The following is a 20,270-nucleotide window of genomic DNA, read 5'->3' as shown; positions in this document are numbered from 1 at the left end:
TTCCAAACCCTTGTCTCTTGAGTGATTGGCTTCTCTTGCCATGAGTTTATCTGCATTTGTTCAGCAACAGTGTTGGCAAACCCAGCCAGGAGCTATGCTTTCAGTTTGTGCAGCCCTCCTGGGATTCCCCCAGATGGATCAGTGGGCCCCGGCAGCCCGCCAGAGCTTTCCTGCTCTGTTCCTGAGTTAGCAGCTGGAATAGATCATTGGGCGACATAGCCACAGAGATGGCAGTTTTATGGGTGATTCAGGTATTCGCTTGGCCATGTTGTGAGTTCCCTGCCAGCCAGATCCTTGACTTATTCCCTTTCTTCCCTCATCTCCCAAAGGTGGAAGATTTCATGCTAAAACAGTTCTATCTTAGGTATAACAAGGAAAGAATGTAAGTTATAGTAGAAGGAAGACTAGAAACTGAAACTTTAGTTCTAAAACACTCGTCATCTTCTTCCCCCCGGAAAGGATAACCATCATCATTTTTAAAAAATGTTTATGTATGTATGTATGTATGTATGTATTTAGTTTGAGAGAGAAAGAGAAAGATCATGAGCAGGGAAGAGAGAGAGAGAGAACCCCAAGGGCTCCACATGGTCAGTGCAGAGCCTGACTTGGGGCTTGAACTCACAAACCATGAAATCATGATGTGAGTTGAAATTAAGAGTCCGAGGCTTAACCAGTTGAGCCATGCAGGTGCCCCACCATTAACATTTTTAAAAGAGGACCCATAACAAATTAATGATACCAGCCAATCCTTTCCTTTGTGGTATAAACCACTTGGAAGTACAATGCATTCTATTAGTGATATTTGCTGCTATTATAATTACTATACTTTCATCAAACTTAAAAACTTTTGTGCACGAAAGAACATAATAAACAGAGTACGAGGCAGCATACAGAATGGGAGAAAATATTTGCAAATCATATATCTGACAAGAGATCAATATCTAGACTAATAAAGAGTATCTACACCTCCATAAAAAATATCAAATAAACCCATTAGAAAATGGGCAAAGGACTTCAATAGACGATATACAAATAGCCAATAAGCAGATGAAAAAATGTTCAACATCACGATTCATTAGACAAATGCAAATCAAAGCCATAATGAATATCACCTTAAACCCATTAAGATAGTTAACTATCAACTAAAAACAAGCAAAAACACAGAAAACAACGAGTGTTGGCAAGGATGTGAAGAAAATGGAACACTTTCTGTCTGCAACAGTGCACAAGGGAGCATAAAATGGTGGGAAATAGTATGGAGGTTCCTCAAAAGATTAAAAAATAAAACTATCATATGGTTCTGCATTCCCATAGGTGGATACATATCCAAAGGAATTTAAAGTAGAATCTCAAAGAGATATCTGCATACTCATGTTCACTACAGGACTATTCACAAAAACAAAGAAGTGGAAACAAACTAAATGTCCATCAACAAATGAAAGGATAAGCCAAATGTGATCCACATATACAATGGAATATTATTCAGCCTTAAAAAGTGGAGGAAATCCTTTCATAAGCTACAACATGAATGAAACTTGATGACATTGTTAAGTGAAATAAGCCAGTCACAAAGTTAACTACTGTATGATTTCACTTCAGAGGAGCTACATAAAGTAGTCAAATTCATAGGAACAGAAAGTATAATGGTAGTTCCTAGAGGCTGGAATAAGGGGGACAAGGGAAGTTTTTGTTTAATGGTATGATGATGAATTTTACGTATCAACTTGACTGGGCCACCGGTGCCCAGATATTTATTTAGTCAAATATAATTTTGGGTATGTCTGTGAGAGTGTTTGGGAGTAAGATTAACACTTGAATAAGCCGACTGAGTAAAGCAGATAGCTCTCCCCAGTGTGGGTGGGCCTCATCCAATCAGTTGAAGGCCTGAATAGAACAAAAAGGCTGACCCTTCTTGAATAAGAGGGACTCCTCCTCTATGACTCCTTTGAGCTAAGATATCAATTCTGTCAGCAAATTGAGAAATAGTATTCTGGAGGTCATACATGTGGTAGGCATTGCTGCAAAGTTGGTTGTTGTCTCGAATCTCCCAGCTTACCTTGGAGTAAATTGATTTCTCTGCTGTTTCCTTCACTAAATATCCCCATACTCTGTGCCTTCCGTCCATCCAGAGCTTTTTCTATGAGATAAAGCAGGCTCTCCAAGGTTAAGCCACAGTGTTCATACACCAGAGAAATGATACCTGCCTTAATGCTGTCCACTACTATCTAGAAAATGAAAACAGAGCCCATTATTTTAGCATATTTATTAATAAAGACAATGGGTATGTAATACGCTCTGATTTTTAAAGACTTGTTGTCAGAAACTGTGGAAGGGGGAAGATAAGCTTTCTCCTTTGTTGGTTTCTTTTTAAATAATTTCATTTCTTTTCTAATTATAAGAGGAGAAAATTAAGTATACCTTCAATTCCATTCCTCAGGGGTAAATACTATTAACAAGTTAGATTACTTTCTTCCAGTCTTTTTATTTTTGTACATACCCGTGCAAAGACATGTGCAACTTTTAAACATAATAAAATTCAGATCATATGATTTCGCAATGGACTTTTAAAATAGATTTAAAGTTTTCCTCTTAATTATGAAGTTTTGAATTATCGATAGTGATTGATTGAATATATCCCATTTAAATAAATATTAAAACCACCGTGCTTTGAATTCAACAACCAAATAAAGTTTTCATTGTGATAAAGTTAATTTCATTAGCAGCAGACATGTTGGAAAGTCATTAAAGTCCACGATTTTTTTTTTTTTTGCCCGCAAACCTCATGCCACTTTCTGAAGGTCACACAGTTCCACCCAACAAAGAACTACCACACGGTTACGACCTACTTTTTGCTTAAACACCCATCACATGTATAATAAAATGAGTAATTATGGCGTAGATTTATGTAAAGAAGACAAATAGGAAGATAGACCTACTTTATTTTTTACATTTTAGTCACCATGCAGTACAATATTGGTTTCAAGAGTAGATTTCCGGGATTCATCACTTACACATGACACACTGTGCTCCTCACAGGTGCTCTGCTTAATACCCATCACCCATCTAGCCCACCCACCACCCACTTTTAACCGGTTTTTGTTGTTCGTTTGTTTGTTTTACCCAGATTCTATCACCAGTTATCCTTTGTGCCCAGCTTGATGCCCCTTATTAAACATCAGGGAAACTATCTGGGGCCCACCTGGAGATCAAAGCTCTGATCTTGCTTTCATGTGTATCCACTAAGTCGGCCGGTTGTGAACGATCACGGTCAATTTCTTTCAGTGCCCAGAAAGAATACTGACTTCATATCTTGAAAGCAACCATTTTGTTACAAATACAATTTTTTGAAAACACTTTCTAAGTAGGCCAATGAATATAACCTGCCCCGTGTCATCCCTTCAATATGTCCCTGTGTATCAATGCATACATATGTACACATATATACAAATACACACACTCACATATCTCTCAAAATACGTGCTTCCTATGTCTTCTTTGTGCTTCCTTTATTCTTATTACTCATATTAAAATTAAAATATATAACTTCATTATAGAAAGGACATTTTTTTATGTCTATTTTTGAGAGAGAGAGAGAGAGAGAGAGAGAGAGACCGAGAGAGAAGGTGGGGGAGGGACGGAGGGGGGAACAGAGGATTCGAAGCAGGCGCTGCGCTGACAGCAGCGAGGCTGATTTTGGGCTTGAACTCACGAACCGTGAGATCATGACCTGAATTGAAGTAGGACGCTCAACCGACTGAGCCCCCCACGTGTCCCAGAGAAAGAACATATTTTAATTTAATGGCACCTCATTAAATAGGTCACAAACTAGGATTCCTGACATTCTTCTTTTGAGAAATGGTGGTGACATGATAGTATTTAATTCCTTGGGCATTCCAAAGAGGTTTTAAAATAATCCTTAATCACCTTGCTCTTTTTTGGGCTGAGTGCAACAAATTCAATTCAGTAAGAATTCACTGGACACTTAACTACTTGCAAGGTGGTTTGGCCTTTCATGCTTTCTTAAAAGTAATTTTGATTTATGGGTATCTTTATCGCTTCTGATTTTAAATTTTTTTTTTTCAACGTTTATTTATTTTTGGGACAGAGAGAGAGCATGAACGGGGGAGGGGCAGAGAGAGAGGGAGACACAGAATCGGAAACAGGCTCCAGGCTCTGAGCCATCAGCCCAGAGCCTGACGTGGGGCTCGAACTCACGGACCGCGAGATCGTGACCTGGCTGAAGTCGGACGCTTAACCGACTGCGCCACCCAGGCGCCCCTGATTTTTAAAAGTGTTTTGGGTCTGTAAATTTCCACTTACACCGTTTTGCTTTCAGAAGATGAATCCTTTTCATACACATGGGGGCCAAAAGATTGCCATACGTCCTCTAGTGGGGATGAAAAAGGAAAAAAAAAAACAACCCAATTCAAAAAAGGGCAGGCCTCCTAACACACTCCTAACACACTCTGTACCTCATATGCAGGAATCCGAGATGATATTAATATGATGTGGAGCTGGGAAGCATATGAACCGCTGTCATCATTTTTATGAACACCATGCCAAGTTTTCTTTGATAACAAAGGATAGGAATGGCTTCCAGAAACATTGCTTCTACAGGGAAAAGAGGGGAAGAAGTGAAATTTTAATTTTCTATTCATTTGATTTTGATGCTGGAGCACCGACATGTTGTCTGGGCATTACTCATACTGAACAAGGCATGTGGCCGTAGGACCTCAGTCTCTCCCTGCGGTTTTTGGGGACAGCAGCAAATGGGGTTCTTGAGTGGGGAGGGGCTGGAGCTGGCCTTTGGGCCTCTCCTCCTGCATTTGAAGGACACTGGAAAGGTCTTCTGGAACTTATTTAGCGTTTATCGGGCACTCAGAATGAATATAGTGACATACTTAGGGGTTCAAAATGACGTCTTAAAGAGGAACAGCTGAGAAATTTAAAATTTCCTAAATCATCTGGTCCCCACAGCTTTCTGAGTAATGACTCTATTCTCTTACCCTTACCCCCACAGTCCCATTTGGATATGCTTATTCCATAAAAAAACATTTCTGAAAAAAAATGTTACTTTTGCTCAATAGCTTTGCACAGAAAATGTCCTACAGTCCAGCCTCTTTGTAGGGTCAAGAATATTTGAAATATAAAATTTATTTTGAAAGTTACAGATTTCCCTCTTCAGAGAACATGTTAAAGACCACTGGTCTTGAGGACTAAAGAGTTATTTCTGTTGCTGTTTCATAGGATAGGAGCCAGATAATTATACAAGCTCCCTGCGTGTTAGCTAAATTATTCTAGAATGAATTCTTGGTATCATGGGATGGTCTTGAGCTTTCAGGAGATGGAGGTTTGCTTACCGCTTGGGCAAAGCTTCTAAGGATGCCAAAACAAGCTGTTTCTCCAAAGCTTCATGTAATCCCACTCGATCCCTCACAGTCTGGGACAGACGTGGCTGGCATTTGGATTTTAACAATCTAGAGCAGCACGTTCCGCTCGCCCAAGGGGGTCGAACTTTAAATAACTCCTCTGAAAAACAAATAGCACCGGCTCAGTTGTTTACTTCAGTTCTTACTTGCTTCTCTCAGCCAAGTCTACCTAGACAAAGGCATCAAAAATCAAGCCGTACCAGGGCACTGCTCCAAATGGCAATAACTGTAGCCCTTTCTACAGACTCTGTTTGGATTTCTTATTGTCTCAGCACTGTGGCTGTGAGTTACCAGTCATGTCAGGGCAAGAGACAAAGCTCAGAGAACCAGCACCCCTTTTCTTGTGAAAACCAGTTAATCAATGTATAGGCAATGTATAGGCATCCAATCCATTTCTGCATTTCTTCTTGGCTTCAAGTAACTTCCCATTTGTTAGGATCTCACCAGGTGTGAGTCAGTGGAAAAAAAAAAAAAGATGGCAGAACTCAAATCACTTTTGTCGGTGACTGTTGTGCACTGTGCAAATCAGAAGGCTTAGCTGAGAGTGGGTCTTATCCCTCCTCCCTTTCCACTTTGCTTTTTTAAATGCCATTCTTCCTGTTTCCGTGCCTATTTTCATTCCTCCCTCTCTGTCACCAGTCCCAATTCTGCCTGCGTTATTCTTCTCTCTCCCTGTTTTTGGTCTCCTAAACTCCTAAACCCAAGAGTAACCAGAATAATAATGGAGGCACTGATATTTGACTTTCTGTATTTCATCTGAAATCTTTTTTTTCTTACTCATGAACTTGAAATATACGGGGGGGGGGGGGGGGAGGGGAGGGAGAACTTGTCCTGAACATACTTTAGAGAATGCCACCCACATGCTATTCCAGAAAGACCTAACTATCCTCCTCTGTGGGAATTTGTGTGTAAATCCACTCGTTTCTACAATAGTTGGATAAGATAGAGTTTTCAAATGCTGCTCACTTTTACGTAGCGCAATTTTCTCCCAAATTATTTTTCGTAGGCACTTTTCTCTTTGTCTCTCCTGTAGCTCCTCATCTTCTCTTTTGGGTTCATTCAAGGTCCCATACATAGCAGTAGCTTCCCTAGGGATTGGCCAATCTAAGTTGGACACACAAGCAATGTAATGATGCTTCCAAGCACCATACTCATTATCTGTTGGAGTATAGGGCAGAAACCACCCAAACCTAATGCATTTGGGCATCCATAAGCAGTCCTACAGAAAAAGAAATGAGAACGAGAGTTTGCTAGAAATTTTTAAGGACACTTTCCTAGTAATAATGTTTCAGGTACACAGATAACTTCTTTACATTGAGATTTCTGGTGCCGCTGACTTGTCATCTGAATTTGACTCTAACAAACAAGAACCATCCCTGACTCCGTAGAAAAGTAGTCTTTGATGACAATACACGTTACATATGAATATATGTATTAGTCATCTTTGTACACTTGCTCCCACAGCATTTGATTTACCCTAGATTCTGAGGATTTTGAGCAATAGTGTATTAGTTTGTTTCAGACCAAACCTTCCACTGGGAACACCTTTGGTTGAACCACATGATCTTGCCAGTATGCAGCCAGCTTTGATATATGGGAACGGCAAATTTCACGTGATCTAATTGAGTCAAGTATCTAGACAGAGTATTATAAAGCAATTCTTTGAAGGCGTATAGAGCTACGAATGCAACGACTCATGTAACCATGACCCCAGAGAGAAGGGAAACCCAGAGAGGTGACCCCAACATTTGGCATTACTTTTCATTTCAAGGCATCTGGCAGTTCCAAAGGAAAGCTCAGGCTGAGAAGCAAAGCAGAAAGTTATGGCTGAACGACAGGGAAGCTGAAAAGAATTTTAGGTATTCTCCCGAGGAGGAGAGGAAACAAAATTAAATTCAGGGCTCACTAAGGGCAAGAGCCTTGGTGATCACGCCAGGCTTTCAGCTGAGATCCTTATCAGCAAGGATAAGGAATTAGACAACTATCACAAAGACTGAAGCCAGCTTTGAGAAATCTCTTTCTCTGACTGGATTTAAGTCATCTGTTCCTAGCCTAACCAAATGCCAGAAACAAAAGCAAGTTCTCTCTGGAAGAAGATAACCTCATCCAGAGACTCAAATTATTGACTGCAAAAATATCTTATAATCAATATCTGATACTCCATCAAAAATACCAAGCATACCAAAGGGCAAGAATTGTTTGTTTCTCCTTTTGTCTTTCATGATCTGTTATTAAGTAGAGTAAGACCCTCAGGAGAGCCATGCGTTGTAATTGTTAGGCACGAACTTAAAAAATAAACAACCCTATAATTAATATGTCTGGGAAATTAAATAGCTAGGTGAGAAATTTTGGTAAAATAATCAAATCAGCATTCTAGAACTGAAAAACATAATAGCAGAAATTTAAAACTCAATGGACCAGTTTAAAAGCAAATTAGAATCCAGCAAAAGAGAGAATTAGTAAACTAAAAAGCCAGAAGAAAGATGCAGGCTGAAACACAGAAAGCCAAGAAAGGTGGAAAAGACACATAGAGAACATGAAGCTTGCAGGGCGGGTGAGTCAGTCTAACACATAAGTACTGGAACCGCAGAGGAAAAGGAGAGAAAATGGGGCAGAATATGAAGGGATCGTCTCCGACAGCTTTTCGAAACTGAGAAAAGACACTAAATCTCAGATGCAAAAAAAAAAAAATCACCGTAAATCACAAAATAGGAGAAACACACATATACACGCACATTTCTGGGTACCTCCTAAAAAAATTGCGTAAGACAGAAGACAAGATGGAGGAAAAAATCCTAAAAGCAGCTAAGGAAATAAGGAGCAACGATAAGGGAGCAACAATAAAACCTCCTGCTTCTTCCAAAAAAAATGTGTGTGTATGTGTGTGCATATGTGTGTAGAAAATTAAAATATTTGACAGTAACATAGAAACTGGGAGGAGGGGAGCAGATGCAGGGTCCGAAGCTTCTGGCTTTATCTCAGAAGTGGTAAAAAAAAATAAAAATAAAAACAAAAAAACCCACCCTAGAACGAGTGCTGTAATCTCTAATACAGCCAGGAGAAAACAGCTAAAGAATTTAAGATTAACAATCTAAAAAATATGGAAGTACTCCAAAAGAAAAAAGAGAAACAAGATATAAAACACAAGGAACAAACAAAAAGTAAATAGTGAAACGGTGGACTTAAGCTTACATATGTCAGTATGTACACAAATGTAAACAGAAGAATGACCCCAGCTAAAAGCCAGGGACTGTCAAATGTTAAAAAACAACTCCCCACAACCACATTCTGTTTCCGAGACATATCCCTTAAATACGAGGACATAGAAAAGTAAAAAGTCAGAAAACAATACATATGCCAACACCTCGCCTGGGTTCTTAAATGCTGTAAACCCAGGACTCACAGTTGGTTTTGCATGTGGCCTCTCCATGGAAAGCTAGGTATTTTCTGAGATCAGAAGCTCAACACTAGCCCACTCTGGGAAGTTTGTACACGTTAAAGAAGTAAGTTATTGACTTGTATTCAAGTATGTCTGCCATTACATTTCATTAAACCTTTAAGAAGAAAATGAGACAAGCCAGAGGCAGAGTTAATGGCAGAGGATGTTGGAAATCCAGATTTACATTCTTTAACAGATGTGAGCCAAAGAGGGATCAGATGAGGTTGTGGTTGTACAGCAATTTTCGAGGTGAATGATCATGGATAAAATCATACCATATAATAACCAAAGCTTAACTATAATTTCTCAGGAAAGAAGTGGACTTCTTTAGCCACGATAAAATGTTTTCTAAATAATTAAATTGAGCATTTGAAGATTCTTAAAATTACACGAATTATTAGAATAGTGTATATCCGCTCACTGACAAAATAAATTATCATATTTAACTTCTCCCCATGTTTGCTCTGAAGGGTAAGTTAATTATGGTTCAAATACTCTCCATTACTGTCTTCAGGGAAGGAAACTACCCCAGTTGTCTCCTTACACAACACAGCTGTTATTTGTGCCCTATCGGTAGGAAGTGACAAGTAGTCAACCTGTTCAGTTAAAAACTTCCAGGCCCAGCTGACTTGTGCAGCCGCACACAAATCTTTTGGATTCAGAAAGGAAAAGATATATAGAGAAATGAAGCGCGGTAACACCGTAGAGAAATCCACTTTGGCCATTTGTGTCCTTTCTGAAAACCACTCTTGGACAATCCTACAAAGAAAGACACAGAAATTTAGTTCAGAACGCTAGTATCTAAAACCGACCAAAAATCTAGGATACATATTGGTCATTGTTCTTTCTATAATGTTCTAACTATAAAAAAACAAAACAAAACTTAAATCCTAGGTAACACACAGCTAGATTTTTAAAAATACTGTATCTACTTTCACTGATCCATTCTAAAGGTGAATAATAAAAATACCTAAAATCTACAGGAAAAAGATGTGAAATAAACATAGTTATTTAAGTTATAAATCTGGATTTTCTGCCTTTTCCTTTACTCCAAATTCAATAAATCAGCAAGTCCTGTCAGCCCTACAAATATGTACCCTCATATCCAACCACTTTCTCTCCACCTCCACTGCTATCACCACTGCAAAGCTCCTCCTTCTCCCTCCTGCACAACCGCAACAACCCCTTCTGATAGGTTCCCCCATTCCACTCCTCTTCCGAGAGCCCATTCTCTACATGGCAGTGGAGGGGTTTTTTTTTTTCTAATTTTTTTTTCATTAAGTAACCTCTATGCCCAACGTGGGGCTCAAACTCACAAACCTAAGATCAAGAGTCACATGTTCCAGAGACTGAGCCAGCCAGGGGCCCCCTCAAGTGTTTTTTGTTTTTTTTAATGTAAATTAGATAATGTCACTCATGTAAGTAAAACCCTACAATGACTTCCCAGTGTTATTAGAATAAAACCCTGTAGCTACATCACACTTAGTGGTGAAATATTAATGCCTTCCCCCTAACATAAGAACAAACCAAGAATGTTCACTCTCATTCCTTCAATTTAACAGGCGCCGGAGATCCTAGCCATTTCAACAAGGCAGGAAAAAAAGTAACTAGTATACATATTGGAAAGGAAGCAGTAAAACTGTCTCAATTCATGTATGTGGAATCTACAAAACCACTTTTAAAAACAAGGAATCTGCAAAACAACCATTTAAATTGTTGAACTAATTAGTATAAAATGGTTGAGGATTTTCTTTTATCTTTTTTTTGAAGTTAATTTCATTGTTTTGAGAGGGACAGAGACACCACAAGTGGGGGAGGGGCAGAGAGAGGGAGACAGAGAATCCCAAGCAGGCTCTGTGCAGTCAGTGAAGGAAATTGTGAGATCGTGACCCGAGCCAAAACCAAGAGTCAGATGCTTAACTGAGCCACCCGGGAGCCTCTGATTCTCTTTTATCTTTTTAATGTTTATAGGATCTATAGCAACATTCCCTTTTTCATTCCTGATATTGGCAGTTTTCTCTTCCTTTTTCTTGGTTATTCTTGCCAGGAGTTTATCAATTCAATTACTTTTTTTTTTTTTTTAACAGCTTTTGTTTTCATAAATTTTCTCTCTTCATTTTTTATTTTATTGATGTCAGCTCTTCATCATTTCTTTACTTCTACTTACTTTGGGTGTAATTTGAGTTTGTTTCTAGTTTCTTAAGGTGGAAATTTAGATAGTTAATTTGAATCCTTTTTTTTCTTTTCTGAGGTAAGAATTTAAATGATATATTTTCCTCTAAGCTGTACTTCAGCTGCATCTCAGCCATTTAGATGTGTTGTATTTTCATTGTCACTCAATTTGAAATATTCTAATTTCCCTTGTGTTTTCTTTTTTGACCACATGTTTTTTATAAGTGAGTTAACTTCCAAATATTTTTGGATTTTCTAGATAAATATTTTTGGGTTTTCTAGATATTTTATATTTTTTAATCTCAAATTTTATTGCATTGTTGTTAAAACTTATACTTAATGAGATTTTAACAATTCTGAAATGTATTGAGTCTTATTTTTTGGACCAGGAAATTATGTATCTTGGTGAAAGTTATTTTGCTCATAAAAAAACTCATCTATTGGGAAGTTGTTGGCTTTAATTTCCTATAAATATTGGGTCAAGGTGGTTTAGAAGATTGCTCAGTTCTATATTCTCACTGATTTTTTTTGTTTAGTTGTTCTATTATAATTTACTCAGTTTTGTTTTATGTAATTTGAAACTCTATTATTTGGTACATACATATTTATTATTTTATGACTTCATGATGAAGGGATCCTTTTCTCCTTATATAATGTCCCTCTCTGTCTTTCTAGTAACATTCCTCATCTTGAAGTCCATTTTGTCTGATATTAATATTGCCATCCTTAGTACTTAGTATTTATATACTTAGTATTTATATCCTATCCTTTTACTTTTAACCAATCAGAATCTTTATATTTACAGTGTATCCTTTGTGGTCAGTATACAGTTAGATCTTGTTTTGTTTTTTCTTTTTAAAGCTCATTTAACAACCACTGCCTTTTATTTGAAGGTTTAGTCCGCTTATATTTAATATAATTATTGATATGGTTGAATCCAGGTCTTAATTTTATTTGTTTTTTGCTTTTCCCATTTGTTTTATGAAAATTTATTCCTCCTCTCCTGTCTTGGTTTGAGATAATAAATGTTTTTGTATTCCATTTCAATTCCTTTACTGGCTTTTTAGGATATCTCTTGCATTACGCAATTGAGTTGTTGTTAGCAAGTACAATACGCATCGTTGACATTTCATAGTCTATTTAGAGTGAATATTCATATAAAATTAAAGAACAGTGCAATGGTATAGTTCTTGACATCCTTAAGCTTTGGTCACGATACCACATGTACTTATGTTATAAGCCCCATAATACATTGGTTTTGCTTTAAACAGTCATATGTCTGTAAAATAACTTTAAAATTTTACATTTTCCCACACATTACCATTTCCTGCTTGTAAATCCAAGTTTCCATCTGTTATCAATTTCCTTAGCATGAAGAATTGGTTTCAGCCTTTCTTCACTGGAGGTCTTCTGACAACAAATTTTATCACTCTCTTTTTATATGAAAATGTCTTATTTCACCCTAATGTTTGTAGTACTATTATGACCTGCATTAATCAATTTTAATAATTATCATCTGGTTTCTGCTATATCATCATCTTTCCTTCCTCCTCCTCCGCCTCCTCCTCTTCTTTCTTTTCCTTCTCTCTCCCTCCTCCTCCTGTTTCTTCCTCCCTCACTCCCATTTTATTTTAAAGCCAGCCTAAAACATCGGGTCACTGCACTCATCTCACCCACATAGATGTGTTATATTGTCATCATCATTCCATTTGAAATATTCTCATTTCTCCTGTGATTTCTTCTTTGATATTTCTGTGTGCCTTACTAAACAATAGGAGCATTTTTAAAAAACATATACTATAATACCGTCATCATGCCTAAATAAATTCAATGAGAATTTTTTTTTTTAACATTTATTTTTGAGAGAGAGATGGACCACAAGCAGGAGAGGAGCAGAGAAGGAGCGAGACATAGAATCCAAAGCAGGCTGAGCTGTCAGCACAGAACCCAATGTGGGGCTCGAACCCATGAAACGCGAGATCATGACCTGAGCCGAGGTTGGATGCTTAACTGACTGAGTCACCTAGGTGCCCCTCAACAATAATTTCTTAATGTGATATCTATTTTTAAAAAGTTTATAAAAATATAGCATACATCAAGAACACTTCTTACATTACTCTGTGTGCCACCTAAGCACAAATGGATCTTGAATGAATAAAAAATCTGGGGGCTATGTAGGCCTTAGACCAAAGAGATGTTTTATGGTTCATGAAAGACGCATTGCTGGCCCTGTAGCCACCAATTATAAAAAAAAAAAAAAAAAAGAGATACTTAATTCCTAATTGCCCTCTCTGGATATTGGCCATAAACATCTCTTATAATCCCAAGCCACCAAATAGGTCATCATATGTGAATAAGAATCACTAGAACAAGAAAGTTTGGAAGCAATCCAAGGATTAGCAAATGAAAGTCTTCCCTGAAACCCCTAATCTCCTCCAATCTCAGTGAAATTACAGATGTTTGTGACCAGTCTCATGGCTGATTGGAAAATTTGGCAATAGAACTCACCAGAACTCTTTTATCTCAAACCATGGGGACCATGGAACTATTTTTCACTGCTAAGTGGCTACTGCTACCCTGTTACCAGGTCTGTTGGACACAGATTAACTCACTGGAAGAAAAGTCCTGTCTCTGAACGGATCTCATTCTGCAATGTGTCTTCTCTGACTTTCTGAGACCTTCTCTGAATGCATAGGCTAAATTCCCACAGGGTGGGTCAAGCCCCAGAAAGTTCCAACGTGAAATGAAAACACTATCTCCAATTAGGGACGAAAAAAGAACTTAGTTATCTTCATAAACAAGTTGCTGAAGACCCATGAGACCCAGAGACTGTCTTGATCACTAATTTACCCAAACTGCTTGCCTAACTGGAGCCTCATCTATAATCTTGGGAGAAGGGAAACTTGTATCTTGCAACTGAACACCAATAAATAATACATGTAGAAGGAATTAAGAAGTTAGAAAATGAGAACTTGGCAGCTATCACAGTAATAATTACATCAGATAAGAGTCATCAATGGGTTCTAAAACCAGTGGGTGAAAGTATGGTGAGGAACAGGGTACTTGCATAGATTCAAATACTTTTAAGTTAATTTAAAATTAATCACTCAAAGTCTTTGTAGTTACTTATTAATTAATAAGTACCAAAGACCTAATAATTAATCATCTTAACCAAGTGATGATAAGTCAACAGCATGAGCAATGGGGCAAGTCGACATAGTATGCCCCATGTGATCCGCTGAGAGCACAGCGTCACTTCTGTGTTATTCCTGCCAAGAACACATAACCTGAATGTGATCTTAAAGAAGTATCAGCCAATCACAGATTGAAGGTCATTCAACAAAGTAGGTCTGTACTTTTTTTTTTTTTTTTTTTTTTATGTTTTATTTTATTTTTGAGGGAGAGAGAGACAGAGTGCGAGCAGGGAAGGGGCAGAGAGAGAGGGAGACACAGAATCTGAAGCAGGCTCCAGGCTCTGAGCTGTCAGCACAGAGCCCCACTCGGGGCTCAAACCAACGAACCATGAAATCATGACCTGAGCCAAAGTTGGATGCTTAACCAACTGAGCCACCCAGGCGCCCAAGTAGGTCTGTACTCTTGAAAGTGTTAAGTCATAAAAGACAAGAAAGAACTGAGGAACTGCTCCCCATCAAAGATGGATATAGAGACGCGAAAACCAAATACAATAGGACCCTGGATTGGATTCTGAACTGAGAAGGAAAGGACATTGTTGGAACAATCAGGAGTATTCAAATGGAATCTATGGATTAGACCATAGTACTGTATCAGTGCTGATTTCTTGATATTGGAGGATGTACTTTGATTTTTCAGCAGAGTGTCCTGTTTGTTTGTTTGTTTGTTTGTTTTGAAAACACATACTGAGATGCTTAGCTTTAGTGGGGCATCATGTTTGCAACTTATTCTCAAATGATTCAGCATAATAAGGTGAAATGGTAAAATGTTAACTATTAAGGAATCCAGGTGAAAAGTATAAAGGAATTATTTGCACAAGTTTTTTGCAATTTTTCTATAAGTTAAAAATTATTGCAAAATAAAAAGGTTTTTTGATTTCTGTTTTTAAAGAAGAGGCTGCCTACATCATTTGCAAGGTTTAATGATTGCCTATTATGTTGTGTGTTTCTACTCCTCTGGCCTTATCTGAGGCCACTGCTCATTCTTGATCCCTGTCCATGCAGCTTTGTCACAACCTAAGACAAAACAGTGGTTCAAAATGAACCTAATGGTGGGGCGCCTGGATGGGTCAGTCGGTTAAGTGTCCGACTCTTGGTTTCGGCTCAGGTCATGGTCTTACGGCTCATGAGTTCAAGCCCCATATCAGCTCCACGCTAATAGTGTGGAGACTGCTTGGGATTTTCTCTCCCTTCCTTTCTGTCTGCCTTTCACCTGCTTGTGCTCTCTCTCTAAATGGATAAATAAACTTTAAAATAATAATTAAAAATAAAGAAGTAAATAGAGGGATAGAGAGATGGATAAAATGAACATATTGGCATGCCAGTCTGGGGAGTGTGTGCGTGCGTGCACGCGCACGTGTGTGTGTGTGTGTGTGTGTGTGTGTGTGTGTGTGTGTGTAAGCAGGAGAGCAAAGGATGGAATTGTGCATGTACTGGCAGCATATCGTATCCACAGACAAAAGTGTCATGAGGGCTCCTCTCATTGTTGAGAGATTAACATTCAAGCCCAATGAGGCAGTGAGGACACCAGGAACAGCTAATCCCCTGGGATCGCTGATCTGAGTCCTCACTGTCCCAGACAGGCTTCACAATCCTTTCACTGGTTCTTGGAGGACAGTATGCTCTCACTTAGAATTATAAAGCAGATCAATAAAATAAGGTGCAAAACAGAAATGTTTTCAGCCTCCTTTTCAAAGACGGGCCTCAGTATCTTGAGTTTTTGTTCCCACCCCCTTCCCACCGCACACCATCTACTGTTCCATCCCAGCCAAGCAAAGGAGAAGAACTGAATCGGAGTTACTGTTTATTTATTTATCATTTTATTTTTTTAAGTTTATTTATTTTGAGAGAGCAAGTGGGAGGGGCAGAGAGAGAGGAGGCGTGAGAGAGAATCTCAAGCTGATCATGCAGGGCCTGACATGAGGCTTGATCTCATGAACCATGAGATCATGACCTGGGCCAAAATCAAGAGTCAGATACTTAACCAACTGAGCCATCCAGGTATCCCAAAAATATTTTCTTTCTTTTTTCTTCTTTTTTTTTAATGTTTTATTTTATTTTTGAGTGAGAGAGAGCGGGGGGTGGGAGGGTGGGCAGGAGAATGGGAACAGAGGATCTGAAGCAGGCTTTATGCTAACAGCAGAGAGCCCGATGCGTTGCTCAGATCAAACTCACGAAACTTGAAGTCATAACCTGAGCCACCCAGGTGCCCCCAAAAGATTTTATTTTTAAGCAATCTCTATAACCAACACGGGGCCCGAACTCACAACCCTGACATCAAGAGTCATACACTTCACTGACTGAGCCAGCAAGGCACCCCAAGAATCTGAGTTACTTTTGAAAGTGGACCTCACTTATACACGTTTTACATTTGTTCTTAGCAAACACTGCTACAAGGACACATTCAAGTATAATGAATCTTAAGCAAGAAAAAAGGAAAATGCTTCAGCCACATAAAAAGAAGAAAAAAAAAATCAGTACCCAAGCAGCAGAACTAGGGTAGTTTGTGGTAATGACATCGTGGCTCATTGCATTTCAGTTAATGTTGCAAAGTAAGAAATCCGTGAAGAGAAATAACAACATGTAAAGAGACAATGAACAAAATGTGCTTTGCTCCTTTATTGTGACAAGGATATCTTCATTTAAATAATTCATGACACTACTTTGCCGTGTGCTACTGAATGTACAATGTGTACTTTGCAAAAATAACAAGGCTTAGTAATACGGAACTTGAATCTAATTCTCAGCTCTTAAATTTCTGATAAGAAGGAGAAAGAAGCCGCCCAAACTGCGATGAAAACCACTGAGAGGACAGCTTGCAGCGGTGGCCTGGAGAGGGGAAGTCACGTTGGCAGAGGTCCCTGCTTTCTTGCTCCCCGGGCAGTACCCTGGAGTCTCGACTGGTGGCTTTACCACCACTTTATGGCACGGCCAGGGTCTGGGTTAGGTGGGCTTCCACAACGGATGCCAGGGTCACACAGAATAATGGTTAGGTTTGGGGAATAAAGGGAGTGGAGAACGTATGCCGAAGTCTTCGGTGAATGAGAGAACAAAGCTGGGTGTGGAGAAAGCGATAAGGAAGGGTGACTGAAGAGTTTAAAATCTTTTTAGATTTTAAAATTGGGGCGCCTGGGTGGCTCAGTCGGTTAAGTGTCTGACTCTTGATTTTTGGCTCAGGTCCTGTCTTGCAGTTTGTGAGTTCGAGCCCCACATTGGGCTCTGTACTGTCGGTACGGATTGGGATTCTCTCTTTCTCCCTGTGGCTCTGCCCCTCCCCCGCTCGCTCTCTCTGTCTCTCAGAAATAAATAAACTTAAAAAAATTTTTTTAAAGATTTTAAAAGAGTTTGTCTATGCTGATTCATAGCTACATGGAGGCACATAAGCATAAAAAAGTAGGTTATCTCTGGGTGGGGGGATTCTGGGTGATTTTCCTCTTTGCCTACTCACATGTTCCAGTGCTTCTACAAAAGCCTGGAATTACTACTGAAGAGATAAAGAAGGCCCCAGGCTTCCACACAGGCGGTCCCTACCAAGTGGAGCACTCATTCTCCTAGTCTTTGCTTGTCTAGCCTCCCACGTATCCTTCGGACTCCAGCCTAAACGTCAGATCCTCAGGGGAAGGCTGTCCTGATCCCCTGGACCCGCTGAGGTCTCCTTACTTTTCCTTTGCTTCTGAGCACGGTCGGAGCTATTTATCTGATATCCGGGGGGGGGGGGGGGGGGGGGGGGGCTGGTCAAGCCTGCTTGGGAAATAAAGGAGAATGCATGGACACAGACTTCTCATTGTTATCAACGTGCAGTACGACCTTCCATGTATGATACATACGGTATAACTTGTGGCCAGTGAAGCAATATGGTGCTGGGGAAGGAGCAAGAAAGTGTACCTGGAACCAGCGTGGCAGGTACAAGTTATGTGGCTGGCGGGAAGCCATTTTTCGCAACAATATTGGTGACCATGTAAGGTAATGGCAGTGAAATTTTAGCGTGATATTTCTGGGGTGCTGACAGAATCCCCCCACCTCCCCAACAGGCTGACCATTCCTGCTGCCCACATCCTTGCCTGTCGGAGGAGGCTCCTGCCGCTCACAGAGCACTCCCCCCTCAATGTCATCTCCTGTCCTCTGCTGAAACCTGTATCCTTTACACTTGATGTGCACTATAATGTAATCTAAGCATGGTTTTTGTGTTTCCGTTCCTGCTGACCCTCAAACTCCATCCATTTTGGGGCTCATTCACTATTGAAAGTCTTTCTCTTCCACTGCACCTCAAGCCGCAAGGAAGAAGGCATGGTGTTTGTCTTGTTTGCTGCTATGCCCCCAGCACTTGGTACGGTGCCTCTGACTTGGCAGGGGCTGAGAAAACATGTGTAAGTTAGAATAAGGAATGAAAAAAATAATAAAAATAGAAAAGCACTACTTGTCTTAACTTCCTGTTCATTGTTTAATAAGTACTGCTGACTTAACTGGCCTAGAGCGGTGCAAATGTATGTTCTCAGAGTTCCGGAGGTCAGAAGTCTGAAATCAGTTTCACTGGGCTCCGGTCAAGGTGCTGCCAGGGCTGACCCCCTCTGGAGGCTCGGAGGGGAGAATCTGTCCCCTTGTCCCTTTCGCGTTCTAGAAGCGGCCGGCCTTCCTTGGCTCGTGGCCGCTTCTCGAAGCACAGCATTGTCACACGTCTCCATCTCTCCCACTGCTTCTGGCATGACATTGTCTGTCGGGCCTCTTGCCTCCCTTTTAAGGGCGATTGTGATTATGTTGAGCCCCGATCATGCAGGATAACCTCCCCACCTCAACATCCTTCATCACATCTGCAAACCGCCTTTGCCCCATCACGTAACAACCGCGAGTTCCAGGGTGAGGGCGTGGACATACTTGGAGGCCACTATTCAGTCTGCCACATTGCTCTAACTTCTGAAACATGGAAAACACTGCAAAATATTTGTGCTGGTGCTACACTGTGCTCTCAGATGTCCGGTAAGAGGCAGGCACATCCCCTTGTCCTGAAATAGGACATATTTTATTCTACTAAAATACGAACTTCAGAGGGCAGGAATGTTCTACACTCTGTTTAGTGTTGAATCCCGGGCACCCAGAGTTGTGTTTGGCACATGGTAGGCATTCAGTAAATAATTGTTGAATGCTGGATGAAGAGACAGCATTCTTCCGACACCCATCATTTATTTCCCCTTCTTCCGGTAAAATAACTTCCGTTTCTATAGGGTGATCCATGTGGTTCTGTAGAAGCCGATTCCATCCCTGGCTCCAAGATGCATATGAATAAAGGCTAATTCCATTTATTTGGGTCAATCTCCTGGCCACAGCAACTGGCAAAAGTAGGCATGGACCTATGCTAGTCCAAGCAGAGTGAAGCTCAAACAAAGAAATTATTTTTATTTCCATTCACAACGGAGGAAACCTCATAATGAAGCCAGGATTGCCAAAGGCAGAGCTGAAGAGCAGAAAGAATCAAGTCACTGGTTTTATTACTGAACCTCTGAATTGAGCTTCAACTGCAGCCAAACCTACTCCGATTTTTTCAATTATAGGAGAGGGAAATATTTCCTTTATTACTCGTGTCAAGTTTGGGGGTCACTCACAACGAAACATTCGAAACCCACGAAGCAGCAGTGCCAGGGAAAGATGAAAAAGGCATCTAGAGAACCCGAACAGATCATTCTGTTTCGTTGGGAATAGAAGGAACGGGGTACTCGTGCATCCTGCGTTCCTGCCTCCGAGGAAGAGTGGACTCTTGGGGCCATCAGGTCACCCTTGGCTGTGCGCCACAGCACTCTGGGAATGGAGTCAATACTGCTTCCTCGGCCCCATCCCCGCGTGTTGAGCCAAAATCTCCACGGATGGGGTTCAGAGTCTGTTTTTACAAACTCCAAGTGATCCTATGGGCCCAGCCCTTCTCAGCATCCGGGAACTTGACTTCCCAGTAGCAGCAGATCCCGGGGCTCATGTCAAGCCAAGTACAAAGCACTGGGTGTGTGTAGGGCGGTCTTAGGAGGAGGTGGAACTCCTTTTGGAGGCCCTGAG

The 20,270-nt window shown here is 40.1% G+C and overlaps 1 protein-coding gene across 12 annotated transcripts in view; it reads right to left on the bottom strand.

The window, feature by feature from the left end:
• ECT2L (epithelial cell transforming 2 like) overlaps positions 1 to 20,270 on the bottom strand; it is an 81,645-nt gene that overhangs the window by 38,117 nt on the left and 23,258 nt on the right. For all 12 annotated transcript variants that reach the window (XM_045499816.1, XM_045499804.1, XM_045499815.1 and 9 more), the window contains 5 exons: positions 9,465 to 9,627; positions 6,396 to 6,648; positions 5,361 to 5,529; positions 4,473 to 4,611; positions 2,057 to 2,225 (listed from right to left, as the gene is read on the bottom strand). In XM_045499816.1, the coding sequence (XP_045355772.1) occupies positions 2,057 to 2,225; positions 4,473 to 4,611; positions 5,361 to 5,529; positions 6,396 to 6,648; positions 9,465 to 9,627 (893 nt within the window). The remainder of the gene's footprint in view (positions 1 to 2,056; positions 2,226 to 4,472; positions 4,612 to 5,360; positions 5,530 to 6,395; positions 6,649 to 9,464; positions 9,628 to 20,270) is intronic.

The sequence above is a fragment of the Leopardus geoffroyi genome, chromosome B2, assembly GCF_018350155.1.
Source record: "Leopardus geoffroyi isolate Oge1 chromosome B2, O.geoffroyi_Oge1_pat1.0, whole genome shotgun sequence".
Lineage (NCBI taxonomy): Eukaryota > Metazoa > Chordata > Mammalia > Carnivora > Felidae > Leopardus > Leopardus geoffroyi.
This window is presented reverse-complemented; position numbering and strand designations above follow the sequence as displayed.